This window comes from Natator depressus, chromosome 11 (assembly GCF_965152275.1).
Source record: "Natator depressus isolate rNatDep1 chromosome 11, rNatDep2.hap1, whole genome shotgun sequence".
Classification (NCBI taxonomy): domain Eukaryota; kingdom Metazoa; phylum Chordata; order Testudines; family Cheloniidae; genus Natator; species Natator depressus.
The window spans coordinates 48252839-48268593 of record NC_134244.1 but is presented as its reverse complement, the minus strand read 5'-3'; the positions used below and the strand labels follow the sequence as shown (position 1 = coordinate 48268593).

Here is a 15755-nt window from a genome sequence, read left to right as displayed (position 1 = left end):
AAATATAGTAGGACAGAGGATGTCTCATAAATCGCCTCCCTCTCACAGAGACTGCCTCCCCATCCATATGTGACCACGCAGTCAACCTCTCCTCCTATTTGCGACCACAAACATAATAGTGAAAACCTTATCAAATTCTTACATGCAAAAAAATAAGATTAGGTAAGTATTTATGTATTTTCAGCTGACCTAGTACAATAAGTGATTTATCCTTCATGAACAAAAATTAATCACACTGTCTACTATTGTTCTTGATTTCATCTCCTCATCCCAGCTGTTCTGTATGACTCAACAAGAAGGAAGGAGAAGAGCCAACAGAGCACCAGTAGTCTACAGACCACAATTTGGGAATTTCTGCATTACCATAAGTCATGTTACTTTTGAAACTCAGCCAGTAAACGTCTATCTTTCACAATGCAGTACAACACTTGTTTTTTTTTAACTGAATAATCAAACTGACATATTTGAAGTAATGATGGAAAAACCTGAAAACCTAAGATATTTGAAGTAATGATGGAAAAACCTGAAAATTCAGTACAGGTAATCATCCAGAAGCATGTATGCCTATCTGTGTTTAATCTATTTTGGCTGGAAATTGGGGTGGGTATCTCACAAAAAAAAGGGTTTCACCTGAGAGAGTTCCTGTGTTAACTAACTCCAGATAGGCTGAAAATACCTTTAGACTAGCTCTTTCAGAGAACTAAGTTTTGACTTCTTTTACCAGCCTAATCTAGCTAATATTATCAAAAATGTTTTTGTCTCTGTTTATTTACTGCCTTGCATAGCTCCTATAAGAACAATAATACAATAATTATTAAATACAGCCAGAACACAACATTCAGATGCAGTCTTACCCTTCATATAAACATCATCCCCTCAAAACCAAAAAAGCATTTGACAAAAAACAGAATGGAAAGAAAGCCAAAAATATGTTTGTTACCAATCTAACTGAAAAAAGTGGCTTTACAATATGATCTAACTTCAGTGGCAACAGTTAGGGAGGTAAGGGAAGGAGGCAAACACCCTTCCTCAAAGAGTTTTGCACTTGCTCAAAGGTCCATAGGCTGCAAAGCCCAGGGGTGGAGCGGCCATGAGTCAACCACTTTTAAGCAGCGGTTCTGTGCTAAATCAGACAGAAAAGCAACTTGACCACCTTTCAGTGAGTGGTGTTTGCAACCTGGTGCATGGGATTGGACAACTCAAATTTGGCCTGGCCACTCCTCTGCCTAGATGGAGGGGCAAGCAGGCCAAATTATGTTGTGATGTGGAGCGTGGAGAGTCTGTTCTTCTACAGTGGAGCACAGGGGAGTCAGCAAAGAACTTGACTCCTGGCGGCAACTGGCTGAGGGAGGCCTGGGTCCCTGTGGGAGAGCCGGCAATAAGCAGGGGCCTTGCAGCGGGGAGGGGTGGCAGGGACCAGAATTTCTCCTCCCTCCAAAAAAATCTGAATTGGTGCTACTGCCTGAAGTTTGCCAAATTCAGCATTTGATGAACATTTCAGGGGAACAGTTTCAAGAGATGGGAGCACTCATCTGAGAATGGCTGGCTAGCTGCCAAATTAAGACTAACAACTAAGACATCACAGCAGACTAACTGTATCCCAAACCATATATGGCTTTACAGATTGTCACTAATATCTGAACTACAAGCAGAAATCAATAGGGTGTGCCATTGCAGAACACGGAACTCAGGGATTACATGTTCATGTCAATCTACCCTCCTGGGAAGGATTGACCTGGCTTCTGCACTAGCTGAATATTTTGAAAATTCCTCAAAGCCCACCTGAAGTAGAACACATTAGAGCAGTTAGGGCTGTTTGAAAGTGTTCTGTTTTAGACACAAAATTGGGTTTTCCACATTTTTTTTTAAATGAAAAGTGTTTGCTATAGTTTTGGATACTAATTTAAAAACAGATAATTGGCAGCTCACTGCTCTATTCCTGACACACAGGATCACCCCCATCATGATCCAGTTGTATTAATCCATAAGGCTAGATCAGATTCTTGACTCTCCTAGTCCTAAAATGTACATTGCATTCTATTTTGTCAATTAAATATTTTAATAAGGTTTTCATTTAGTTGAAATTATACTAATGTTAATGCTGCTTTTGAACCTATTCTCAGTTATTTAGAACAATATATGGGAATCAACAGATCTATCTATCTATCTATCTATCTATCTATCTATCTATCTATCTATCTATCAGAAAAGTAACTGCAAAAATGACATCAACCTCTTCACTATATTTTTTTCTTTTCATCTACATTTTCAATGAGCTTCTTTAATTCTGTCAGTAAAGTTTGTACTTACATACATTTTACACACATGCCAATTTTCCTAGCAAACATGTTTTGTGTGCTCACAACATGTATACACTTCCAAATATTTTAGGCACAATTAAGGAGTTTGGACCTACATATCTTTATTCCAACACACGTATATTAGCTTACTGACAAAATGAGGTACTTACTATGTTAGCATTGAAGAGTCAACACAGTATGGGAGTGCAAGCTGGACTTACGTACCATAAATAAAAACATAAAAAGCTAATTTCTGATTGCAAAATTCATATTACTGGACATGAATTGTAGAGGATTTTCAGATCACACGAGTTTATAAAGCTACTAATTAGATTTTTTGCTTGTAAACAAATCAAGTTCAATATGCAAGTCATTGAGATAGAATAAATATGGAATCTCAGTGTCATTTTAAACAGTCACTTTTCACAGTATAGTTAGACTTTAACAGATACGTTTGCCTTTTTTCTGAAGTAGCAAGTAACGCTCCTGAATTGTGCTTCTTAAGCACTTATAGCCATATCTAGATGCATACACTATCCCAGGAGTCCAGCTAGCAATTTCAACTCAGTATATAAATCACTAAATGTTCCATTGTCTTTCATCCTATCTGCTGCATACCATTAATAGCTATGCCATTCTGTATTATCACTAACACAGCATGGGGAGTTAGAGAGAAGGATTTAGCTGTGTGTTGTTTGACGGTTGCAAAGCCTCGATACAGTACAGTAGTGAAAAACCTGCCACTTCTCGTTAATATATATATGTTGCCGCAAAGAAATGACAAACTGTGTGACTGTACTGTTCATTCCATACACACCTACCTGCATCCAGGACATGCCCACTTGTTTAGATGGACTTTGTTTCAATATGTCGTACAACACACAGATGTTACCAATTTTCAGCAGAACACTATAGACCTCACGTTCGACTGAACAATGTGGCAGTTCACCGCGTGAGATGCAGGTCCCACCATAGACAACATCTGAATAAGCATTCCGTTTACACAGTAACCACTGCCAATTTTTTCCTGTGATTGTTAGATCTATGTTGGAGCAAACTGAAAGTGGTTCAAATTCTCTTACACTGAGTTGTCTGTTTCGTAAGTACGTACTTTTTTGGTAAAAAGGCCATCACTTCAAACTAAGAAATATCAGTATCAACTAGGAATATATTTCCAGATTCAATAGAGAATATACATCTCGTGAGACGTGATTGTTATGGTTCGACTATCTACCCTGATGTGTTCAGGAAAAGGAACATTTTCTTTTAAGGTATTCCCATATATAGTTTCTCTAGCTATTTAAATTTAAAACTAGATTTCCTGATGCATTCCCAGGTGAGCAGTTCAAACTCTAAGTCACACAGATTTGTTACATCCAGGAAAGATAGAGTGTATCCTTTCCTCATCAATAAAATAATGCCAAGCTTCAAATGCTTGACCTAGTTCACTAATGCTTTCAACACTGTGCCTGGCTTTATGAAATATATATGGAACATATTTTTAACTAAAAATACATGTCATTTTAGCTCCACTAAAAAAATAACGTTAAACATTTATTTCTTCACAAAGCGCCAGATCAAATTACTGCATACATACAGCTTAGAGCTTGCCATAAAAATATGTGCACCCTGTTCTGGGCTCAGGATCTTAACAGTCATGTGTCCCACAACCCCAACTAATAGTTTGGGGATTATTTTTCCAGTGCTTTTTCCATTTTAGTAGTTATTCTCTCACCATGCTGCCTCTTTCCTCAGTTCAGCTAACTTGTGCAAACGTTGGAGGGCCTTTTCCTGTTTCCTTTCATCTTTTCTTGACTTGGAAGCTACATTTCGAGCAAACTCCCTCTGTTTCAGTTCCTTGAGTCTCTGTTAAAAATAATAATAAAAATATTTAATATAAAGAGAACCCCTGACAGCCCTGGGAAACAACTAAAAAAGTTCAGTTGCACTTTTGTTGGTTTCATGTTCGAAATCACACATTTAGGTAGTTCAGCAATATTCAAAATATTACATCAGATTACTGCATGGACCTTTCCTGAAATCTATTTACTGAGTAATGGTATGTTGCTCTATCTTTTTACTTAAACAATTTAGACCAAGTTCATCCCTGGTGTAATTCCATGGAGTACAATGGAGTTACATCAGGTATTAATTTTGTCTGCTATGTTGAAAGGAAAAACAACAGCTCTGTGTGAAAAACATTTTTGATGCACTGGCCAAAACAATCCAGAAATGTACTGTATCTGACTTGGTGAATAGCTAAACTTTCCCTTACGTACAGACTTAGAGCACCTATGCCTTAATTTGCCTCCGCTCAGAATCATAACTGCTGCCTCCACATTTTCTTTGTGAAAGCAGGTTTCACCCACACCCGTTATCTTCTGTGTTACTAGCCTGAGAAAAGGAAAGTTTAGAATGTTGTTTCCTTCAAATGATAAGTCTCTTTTTCTTGGTTACTGTCAGCTTCCAGATCATGGCAAAATTTGTGCTCCAGTTGAGTTCAAAACCATACCTCTCACAGAAATTTTGCTGATTTCTACTACAGATCATTGACGTGGTCATCTTACACTTCTGTTCCCAACAATGAGGTAATCACTTATTCCATGTATGCAATGGGATCAGGAGCTTTCCTCTCCAGTTGGAAGTGGATGCCAACTCACCAGATATTTTTGTTTCTGACCTGATTCTCCAACACCATCTCAATTCATCCATCTGAGATTGCCTTGTAATTAACACAGCTTTGTCTCACTGCCATTCATCAAGTAAATCTATTTGTTTGGGTGTGCCTCTCTTCACCCTACACAAACTTTGCTCCAGATGAATCATGCAAACAAGCAATTTGTTTCAGATTAAAGTTTAATCAGGTCTTCCAGTGAAACCATTTTTGTCTCAGATCTACCAGTTTTTTTTTAATTTGAAGAACATGGCTGCAGTAAAGGACTTTGAGCAACCAGAGATTTTGATTTCAAAGGATCTTTTAGATCTTCTTCCAGGGGTCACCCAATGAAATTAATAGGCAGTGGGTTTAAATCAAACTAAAGGAAGTATTTCTTCACACAACGCACAGTCCACCTGTGGAACTTGTTGCCAGGGGATGTTATGAAGGCCAAAACTATAACTGGGTTTAAAAAATAATTAAATAAGTTCATGGAGGATAAGTCCATCAATGGCTATTAGCCAAGATCATCAAGGACACAACCCCATACTCTACGTGTCCCTAAGCCTCTGACAGCCAGATGCTGGGACTGGATGACAGGGCATGGATTACTTGATAATTGTGTTGTACTTTTCATTCTATTTGAAGCATCTGATATTGGTCATTGTCAAAAGATAGGATAGTGGGCTAGATGAACCATTGGTCTGATCTAGTATAGCCATTCTTATGTTCTTTGCTTTTAGCAAATTTCCCAGTATCTGACCTAGATGACTGTCTCTATAATCCCTTCAAATTTTCAATATTAATATAAACCAGCCTCACTACATCTTATACCCTATCCATCCAGGAGTCTGTTATAAAAATATCTTCCATCATGACTGCTAGTGTCCATTCCTTCCTTCCCATAACATTTTAAATTCTCCACACAACCCACTTTCCTTTTGCTGTAGTAATAAATAATGAGACTAGCCGTTAATGCAAATGAGTTTCATATATGCATATAACAATCAAGAGCCATGACTTTGTTTATAAGTGAGGTGTAAGTTGTAGGAAACCTTTTACCCAAAAACATTTGTGCAGGTCTGATAAATCTGCTATACTCCACTTTCTGATAAATGTTTTTTTCCCCCTTTTTCATTGTTTTTTCTGTATTATAAAATTGCACAAAGATCCACAGTCACACACTGACCTTTTGTACTATAATGTACCTTGCAGCTGCACGTAATGTGAGCCAAAACCATACCTGCTAAATTTGGCTCTGTACATAGCCAGTTTAATACTTTTTATAGTTCATGAGAGGCTTCTTCCTTATTAAATTGTTCTCCTTTCTTCCAGCTCATACACCACACACTATCTCATTTCAGCTATTTGCCTTAATGCACTCTTATTCTTTCAGTGATACAGATTTTGTTCTAACATGAACTCCACATCCAAGGTCCTGCTTTTCAGTGTGTTTGTCATGAAAAATAGAAGTTCAAGGATATGCAACACCAAAAAATTTCAAAATATTGAATAGTATTTTAGCTGTGCGCTCCCATTAAAATCAATGGGAATCCTGCAACTAAAAATCCCATATAACACTTGAAAATGTAGCCCATCATATTGCCCACACATCTCCAGCTGTCTTTTTGCCTTGAATCTTCAGTCACAACTGCCACAGTGTTCTAAACTGTACTAGATAGCGAAAGAAATAAAGATATTGTACAGAGTGTATGCCGGAGGCCAAACAAAATCAGCAATTTTCCCTCAGATATGGAATAAAAGTACCAGGTGGATAAATGAATAGACAAGGGCAAAAAACCCAACAACACACACACACGCAACGGCAGCAAGAATGGGAGGAGAAAAGTTGCACTATAGGCCCAGTGAAAACCTACATTCACAGACATACCCACACACCCTCATGTACCCACACACAGCACTTGAAATGTAAATGGAACAGACTTTCAAATCTAACTGTACTTTAAGCAAACTGCAAACAGTCAAACCAATTACACTTTTAATCCCGAAAGACAAACACATGCTGCCACTGCAACTCAAACAAATACATGAGCTAACCAAACACAATGCTACCTTATTTAAATTAAACATTAAAACAAACATTTACAGTGTGGCTCACAACAGTAACCAGATTTCCCTCCTGTCTCCTCAGAAAGCCTATCCTGCCTCATTGGGGCTTCAGCTAGCCTGAAAGGGAGGTTTTCAGTCAATGTCCCATCACCCTCTTCCAGTAGGCCAGCTCCTCCTTGCCTTCTGAATCTCCCTCTCCCTTTGCCACATAGTGGGTGACGGTCATCATATCCTGGCTGGAGGGAAGAAGTCATTCTGTTCCTGCCCTCCGGTGCAGGATGCCTTGCTACGCTTCAGTGGGTAGACATGGTCGTGCTGACTTGGACCAAATCCCAAGGAATTCCCTTGGATCTCCTCAGCCAGCCAGCCAGTTCAGGCCCTAGGTCTGTCAGTGCTTCCCTAATGGAGGCCCTGAGGAAGGTGGCCTCAGAAGTGGAAGCCACAGTAATTCTAGGAGCTTCCCAATGGGACAGGTTGCAGCCACCCTAGCACAGTCCTGGAGGTATCCACCAGTCTCAGGTACTTTGTGCTCCAGATCCTGCAGCCATGACCCTCTTGTAGGGAATGAAATAGGGGCAGCTGCAATAGTTCTGAATCCAGCAGGATGAGTGGAATCTGTCTCTGGCCCTATTTCACTGCCTGGTGGGTATCTGCTGGATGGGGGAACGTAAAATGGGAAAGCAACCCTTGTTCCTCACATGTGGGGATGAGACTGAGTCTAGAGTGAGTCAGCTCTAGCCTCATAAGTGAGCCCCATAAGTGTGTGTTGCTGTTGTGATCACCTGGAGAGCTGTTATTTCCTCTGGACCTAGTGTCTCCCTTCTCTACTTCTGGATAACAACTATTTCTGATATAGGAAGCCACTTTTCCTCTTCCCTGCTTTCTTCATCCTTCTGCAGGGCCTGGCTGGGATGGCCAGCTGGCAACTTGGGCTTTGACACCCTGGCTTACACTAGACTTTGGAAGTCACTGAGTGAAAAGAAGACTGTCTTGCTTACCTTGAGAATTAATTGGGTATGGCAGACAATGTATTACTTTAAGGTCTTGTCTTCACTACATTGCTGCTTGAGCTATAACTCAAGGTTTGCCCCATAGTCCAACTCCCATCCATGCACAAAAATCTCTAGCTTGAATTAAGTGGTGCTTTATGCTTGGGCCAGCTAGCCTGTCTGGTGCTAGGGCTGATGCACCCTAGAAATGCAATGGGCATGCAGCAGCTGGAGTTACAATTTTTCAGCTTTAATCCTACCACTTTGTGTAGCAAGAATGTTGTTTCACAATGTGGTCACTCTCACTCTGTTCTCACTTAAACTAGGCTAGCTCAAGTGGAGTAACTCAAGTGTACTAACTTCAGCTACCTGTTGCAGTGAAGAACAGCCCTTAAAACAAAAAACCTTTGGTGCTTAATGATGAGTGTCTTGGGCTCCTGAAACAGCTAGTTTTTAAATGGATGTTTGAATGGTATGTGTTGTGTCATTGACCCAGGATGTATCTTCTGTTCTCACTTGGCAGCAGCCACACCTGGTATCAGATGGCCACACTATTCTATTTGATTGACAAGGAGGCTGCAGGATTATCTACTGGGCAAGCAGCAATTCTTGGCTTCTGCTTTCAGTGGCATTTCATTCTGGCAGACAGAATAGATTTTGAAGGCAGATATTAAGGTTCGCTCAGATATCTCTGCTGGCTCAGTTCAGTGTTTTCAGTGGGGGATTGATGTGTATTTCAGTGGGGGATTTTCACTGCGAGTTCTGTTGGTCAATAAAGGGATATTATTTTCTTAGAATTTCTGCTAATTTTGGTGGTAATTATGTGTCGAAAGATTCAGGAATAAATGGGTTCTTTCTTGGTCAGATAACCTAACTGCAGTCCATATTATCAACAGGTGTTGGGCAGGTTGCTTTAAATCAAGCAGCTTATATACATGTTTATGCTACTGCTTGGTCACCTTTGGAATCGATAACAACACTGCCAATATTTTCTCTTGTTTCAAGGTAAATAGACTATGAAGCAATGCCTCAGGCCAGTTTTGAGCCAGTTGTTATGCCATCGTTTTTGTGGATCTTGGCACATGAGGGCACTGCCAAAGATCACTAGCCATTTGGACATAGAGAAGTGACAGTGCCAGGTTTTCTGACTTCATGTCATTCAAGGTGCATTCAGGTCTTTCCTTACATGACTGGCCCATACCAGAAGTGCATTTAATGAAGTTTGCGGAAGTGCCCAATAAAATGTGTGTTATATTTCTTTTGCTATTTCCTCTCTCTAATATTTTGCTCTTTTTCACTGAGTTGTAAAAAAATGCAACTTATTTAGCTATGCTCTGTGCCTGTCTTTGCCATAGTGGGTGATGCTGCTGCTATTCCATCTGTCTATTCAGATGTTTTCAGATACCAAAAAACATGTTGAGAAACAGATAAGTGAAATATGCTCACAGATGGATGGGTCCTACTTTTTTTCTACAAGTTCCATATTATATTTCTGGTAGCTGTGTATGCCTTTGAGAGAAACCATGATGAGTCCAATGAAGTTATTTGAAAGGTAAATAATCATATATTACTCCATTGTGTGCTCCCCTAGATAGTCAACAAAAAAGTGAGTGTCTGTTACTCTGCTAAAAAAGTGCAAGGTTAAACAATTCAAGCAAGACTTTTGGGTGTATGATAGCTGTACTCCAAAGCAAAAGACCAAACATTTGAGACCTCTTTTCATAAGATTTCTTAACTCTGTGTATTCTTGTCTTCCAATAGATAATATGATGCTAATATGATGAGTGCCCACTTTGCACTCATGTCTCTCTTTTCAAACTTATAGTAGTTCATTTCATAGATTCATTCTGCGCACTTAGCATGGTGATGGATGTTAAAAATGTATAAAAGGGAGAAAAAACACATTGGCATTACAAACGTGGGGACTTCACTGCATATTGCAGAGCTCAGTAATTTTTGACTGTAAATGTTTGTTTTTCCTCCAGTGAGAAATTTATGCAGTGAATAAGAAAAGACGCATGCAATAGGACAAGAGAAGATACAGTATTGTTGAAGATAAAAGGTTTGTTTGTTTGTTAACTTTCACAAGGAAGCTGAGCCAAAGCTATACAGAAATTAGAAAACATCCTTTAATAGCACTTCATTTCAATTATTGTAATGACTAAAATATTGTGATTTGGTTTCCATTGAAATTAATGGGGCTACTTCTTTGAGAGACTGCTCGCCAATGTGAGTAGAGGGTTCAAAATCTGCCCTAAATTGTCAATGTTGTATGTTTGTATTTACTGCACAATGTGATATCTTGATCCTTGCATGGTGCAGGATCAGGAACATAATGAGCACGAAAAAGGATGTTAAACGTTTCCTTGGACAGCTGTATTCAGAGCTGGATAAAGGGCAGATGCACACAGCTGCATATCTGGCTCTTGTATGCAAATGAGTCCTTACTACTCAGTATTTCTTTCAGGCAGCACAGAACTGCAAAGCAAATATCATGATGCCCATCTGAGCCTCTTATCAGCTTAATCAGGTACTATTTGTTCAGTACATGTAAGTTTAAGCAGAGATGAAACATTAAATGTTGGTAAGTAATCAAATTATTCTGTTTGATTGTTGCATGTAAGTAGGTGCCAGTTGTGTCAGGTGCCTGGAGGCAGCTTTAATTTTCATAGCTAACTTTTCAGGGAATGTTTGTTTTTCCTCCATCGAACTTTTTGTTTCAGACTTGCTCTCCTCTCCTCTAGTCCTGGATGGTCCTTCGTATGATAAGCAATGGTGATGGATATAATCATTATAAGTGTTATATTAACAACTTACACTATGTGATTTGTATTTTATAACTGACATGCCAACTCCCTGTACAGGAAGTGTAAGTGGTTAAAAAAGGGTCCCTTACTATCTAATCTTCACTGTGTATTTGATACATTTTCTACATGATGTTGCAAGGCTTAATTCAGCAAACACATATTAGTATGCATAGTCAATGGAACTGTGGTCATAGTAATGGTCATAACAAATATACTTTGCAGTAGGTGTTAGCAGGTCTAAGTCCTGAGTTACCTTTATGTAGTCTCCAAATGTATGTTTTCCCTCTCTTTTTGAAAGCCAGAGCAAAAGATGTGGCATCCTAGCAAGTAGAGAGCTCAGCAAATAGTGATAATTTAAGTAAGAAATTTCACTGAGAGAACTAAAGGACTGTTTCTCCATTGCTCTGTGCCTTGTGTAGTCATTTACAATGATGAAAAGTGAGGGTAAAATACTACCATTATGACTAGGTGTTCTTCTACATCCATTTTGAATTCACTTGGTGAATGACATCACATGGTGCAGAGCAATGGGAAAGCTGACTCTGAGACTCCAGTACTGCCATTGGATCCATGAAAAGACTCTTATATTCATGTTGAACCCCGTTAATTTTACTGAGACTCCAACCACGTGAATCCAGCTGAAAGATCAAGACATAACATAGCAATGTTTTACTACTTATATAGACCTCAATTGATTGTCCTTCTGTACACCCACACAGGGTAGAAAGGAGGCATAAGGAGCCCTTTATCCCATGCCTGGGTTACCTACATCACCAGAGCCTGTGCACTGGGGGAGAGCATCTGGCCCCAGACTTCTATTCCTTCTTTGGCTCAGGAGGTTGGGAAGGTGGTAGAGCCCTGGCCATGTACATACACCTCAGCTTCCGCAGGGGAGGAAAGTAAAAACCTGGACCATCAGAAGGGTTAGTATGGACTGCTTTCCTCTGAAGCAAAAGGAAAGCTGCAACACCATTGGGAATATCAGCATCCCAATCTGGTTCTTGCCCTGTTCCTGGGGAACTCACTGGGGCTGTAGAGTTACAATCCATCTCTTAGTATTTACTGTGTATTTGCCAATACAGTCATAACTAGCAGTTTAAAAGCTGGGACTTGTAGTGCATAGCAAATATTTGCATACACATGAAAGAACTTAAGAACAGCCATACTGGGTCAGACCAAAAGTCCATCTAGCCCGGTATCCTGTCTTTCGACAGTGGCCAATGCCTGGTGCCCCAGAGGGAATGAACAGAACAGGTAATCACCAAATGATCCATCCCCTGTCGCCCATTCCCAGCTTCTGGCAATATAGGCTAGGAACACCATCCCTGTCCATCCTGGCTAATAGCCATTATTGGACCTATCCTTCCTTAACTTATCTAGTTCTTTTTTTAACCCAGTTATAGTCTTGGCCTTCACAACATCCTCTGGCAAGGAGTTCCACAGGTTGACCATGTGTTGTGTGAAAAAATACTTCCTTTTGTTTGTTTTAAACCTGCTGTTTATTAATTTCATTTGGTGACCCCTAGTTACTATGTTATGAGAAGGAGTAAATAACGCTTCCTTATTTACTTTCTCCACACCAGTCATGATTTTATAGACCTCTATCATATCCTCCCTTAGTCATCTCTTTTCCAAGGTGAAAAGTCCCAGTCTTATTAATCTCTCCTCATATGGCACCCATTCCATATCCCTAATCATTTTTGTTGCCCCTCATATGGCACCCATTCCATACCCCTAATCATTTTTGTTGCCCTTTTTTGAACCTTTTCCAATTCCAATATATCTTTTTTGAGATGGGATGACCACATCTGCATGCAGTATTCAAGGTGTGGGCATACCATGGATTTATATAGAGGCAATATGATATTTTCTGTCTTATTATCTATCCCTTTCTTAATGATTCCCAACATTCTGTTTGCTTTTTTGACTGCCGCTGCACATTGAGTGGATGTTTTCAGAGAACTATCCACAATGACTCCAAGATCTCTTTCTTGAGTGGTAACAGTTAATTTAGACCCCATCATTTTATATGTATAGTTGGGATTATGTTTTCCAATGTGCATTTCTTTGCATTTATCAACGCTGAATTTCATCTGCCATTTTGTTGTCCAGTCCAGTTGTTGCCCAGTTTTGAGAGATCCTTTTGTAGCTCTTCGCAGTCTGCCTGGGACTTAACTATCTTGAGCAAATTTTTATCATCTGCAAAATTTGCCACCTCACTTTTTACCCCCTTTTCCATTTCATTTATGAATATGACTGGGCCCAGTACAGACCTCTGGGGGACACCACTATTTACGTCTCTCCATTCTGAAAACTGACCATTTATTCCTACCCTTTGTTTCCTATCTTTTAACTAGTTACCAATCCATGAGAGGATCTTCCCTCATATCCCATGACAGCTTACTTTGCTTAAGAGGGGCCTTCTCAAAGGCTTTCTGAAAATCTAAGTATACTATATACACTGGATCTCCCTTGTCCACATGCTTGTTGACCCCCTCAAAGAATTGTAGTAGATTTTCTAGTAGACATACTATTTTTCTACTGCTGGAAAGTCTAATTTAATCCAAGTAGTAGGTTCCTACTGAAACAAAAGCACATAACTGCATTAAGAGCATTTCTTACATCACCTCTACAAGCCTTCTACTAACTTGCAAAGTGATACTTTTTTAAAAAATTCAAGATATAAGCACTTGTAACAATAGCACTTCAGACTAATAGGCTTAAAAACATGGAGAAGCCATAAATTAATAAACACACTCAAGCTAGCAACAACACTTAAAGACTGAAACGTGGAACACAATGCATTTGAATACTGTGATAACAGTAGTAACAGAAGGAGAAATGAGCAAAGGTATCCCAAAAACTTTAAAATGTTTGATACTTTAAAAACTATAATAAATCCAATGTTAAGAGAGTTGACTGTGTTTAACAAAAGGAAATTCAGATAAGTTCATTGGAAAATAGTGAAACTTACATGAAGTGTATGAACGTGGGGGAAAACTGTTGTACGTGCCAGGTATAGCGGGGGCTCTCTGCTCTACTAAGCGTGCTCTCCTGGTTTATAACACCCCTGCTATTATAATCCTTTTTTCTCTTGAGCATAGACTAACAATTGTACCAAATTATGTGGAATTTTTCTGACTTTGACAAATATCCAGGCCACTGAACTAATTTTCAGGTCAATAGAGGCATAAAGCTACCATAGTAAACTACTGTGACACCAAAATTTGCTTCTTGCTTGACCTTTAGAGTAATATTAGGAGTAGAGTCAATACCACCCTCTGCTCAATGATACATCTCTCTGGGATTTATACTATTGTTGCCCCTTTTTAACCCAAGCTGCTAGTCAAATTTCAGAGTCCTGGGGATGGATTTTTCCAGTTGGAAGTAGAAATTGATGGAGTCTTATATTTTTATTGATGCAATCTTGTTTATTTACAAGGAACTTACAGAGTCCTGTTTCTCCAAATGCAGGAGCAAGCAAGAACAAAAGGAGCAGTTTCTTAGCTTACAGCCCCAAGTCCCTAGCCAATGCATCTACAGGACAAGTGCTCTCTCCAGCTTTTTCCAGGGTCACACTGTGATCACTAGTTCCTACTTGGTTTTCTTGCTTTTTGTCTCAGCCATTCTCTGTGTTTTGCTTTCCCTCCTTCCCTCACACACCAGGTCACAATATCCAGTGGAATTTACCACCCACATAGTGATAGTTTCTGGGCAAATTCTATTAGGCCTTGTTTTAGATGTGGTAACATAAATGTTTCTTCCAAATGTCTTACTGTGAAGGGTGCTTTCAAACATAAGTTTGAATGAGGTTTGAACTCAACCCACAACTAGGTTTCACCCAATTAATACACTACGAAGTAGCTTCAGACAGTTGTCATTTTATTTTAAAATCAACCCATCAGTGAAATATTTCCTCCTCCTTCCCCCAAATGTGGAATTTACCCACTCTAGATTACACCTGCTTTAGGCCCTCCATAGACTAGATTCAAGCTCAGAGCAGTAAAACAGCATTTCCATAAAAAAGGTGCATCATAAAGGTTTTAGGAGCAAGTCATTTGGGATGGCCTCTATAACTCGTGATACATTTTCTGACCTAGTTCCCTAACTTGGCAACCAAGGAAGTCGGATTGAGGACATTAATCAGCATAAAAATGTTCTGACTTGAAAAGAGGATAGCCAACCAAGTGGAGAGACTGGCAACACCCTGGAAAGTATTAAAGGAGAAGCAGTCACAGAAGGGGTACAGAACAGGTGTCACACAACCGAGGTGATCAAAGTGAGCATTAGACCTTTAAAAAGCATTAACTTGTAACAGTTCATTCCTGAATGAACATTAGTAAAACTGAAGATCAGAATAGTCGAAAATAATTTAATGTTCAGTGCTTCAAGTCTATCAGTATATTCCTATTTGTGTGCTTACCAATGCTTCTCTCTGCATCTGTTTAGTTCTTAAATGGTTCCCATCTCTGTAGTATCTAAGCACCATTGATCATTTTATTAACACCCATGTGGGTTAAAATTATCCCCATTGTACAGATGGGAATTAAAAACATTGAGAGATTGCGTCATGGCCAAGATCACTTGGGAAGTCTGGCAAAGCCAAGAATTGAACTCTCACCTCCAGAATCCCAATTCTGTGCCTTTGCTGCAACATCATTCTTCATCTCATCTTGAACTAGTAAAGGTTTGGGGAAGAGAAGTCCAGTTTCTCAATTTGTTATAGCACATTCATGACTTGAATGCTCATTTTAGTTTAAAGAATGAGGAGTACTTGTGGCACCTTAGAGACTAACAAATTTATTTGAGCATAAGCTTTCATGGGCTAAAGCCCACTTCATCAGATGCATGCAATGGAAAATACAGTAGGAAGATTATATATATACAGAGAACATGAAAAATGCAGGTTGCCATACCAACTCTAATGAGACTT

General features: G+C 39.3%; 1 protein-coding gene and 1 long non-coding RNA gene across 3 annotated transcripts in view; one reads left to right on the top strand and one right to left on the bottom strand.

Moving 5' to 3' along the window:
• LOC141996050 (uncharacterized) overlaps window positions 1-10045 on the top strand; it is a 367928-nt gene extending 357883 nt beyond the window's left edge. Inside the window, exon 4 of the long non-coding RNA XR_012641471.1 lies at window positions 10001-10045. This is a non-coding gene — a long non-coding RNA (uncharacterized LOC141996050). The remainder of the gene's footprint in view (window positions 1-10000) is intronic.
• ZNF804A (zinc finger protein 804A) overlaps window positions 1-15755 on the bottom strand; it is a 231691-nt gene that overhangs the window by 4880 nt on the left and 211056 nt on the right. For both annotated transcript variants that reach the window (XM_074967733.1, XM_074967734.1), the window contains one exon: window positions 4036-4166. In XM_074967733.1, coding sequence (XP_074823834.1) covers window positions 4036-4166 — 131 coding nt within the window. The remainder of the gene's footprint in view (window positions 1-4035; window positions 4167-15755) is intronic.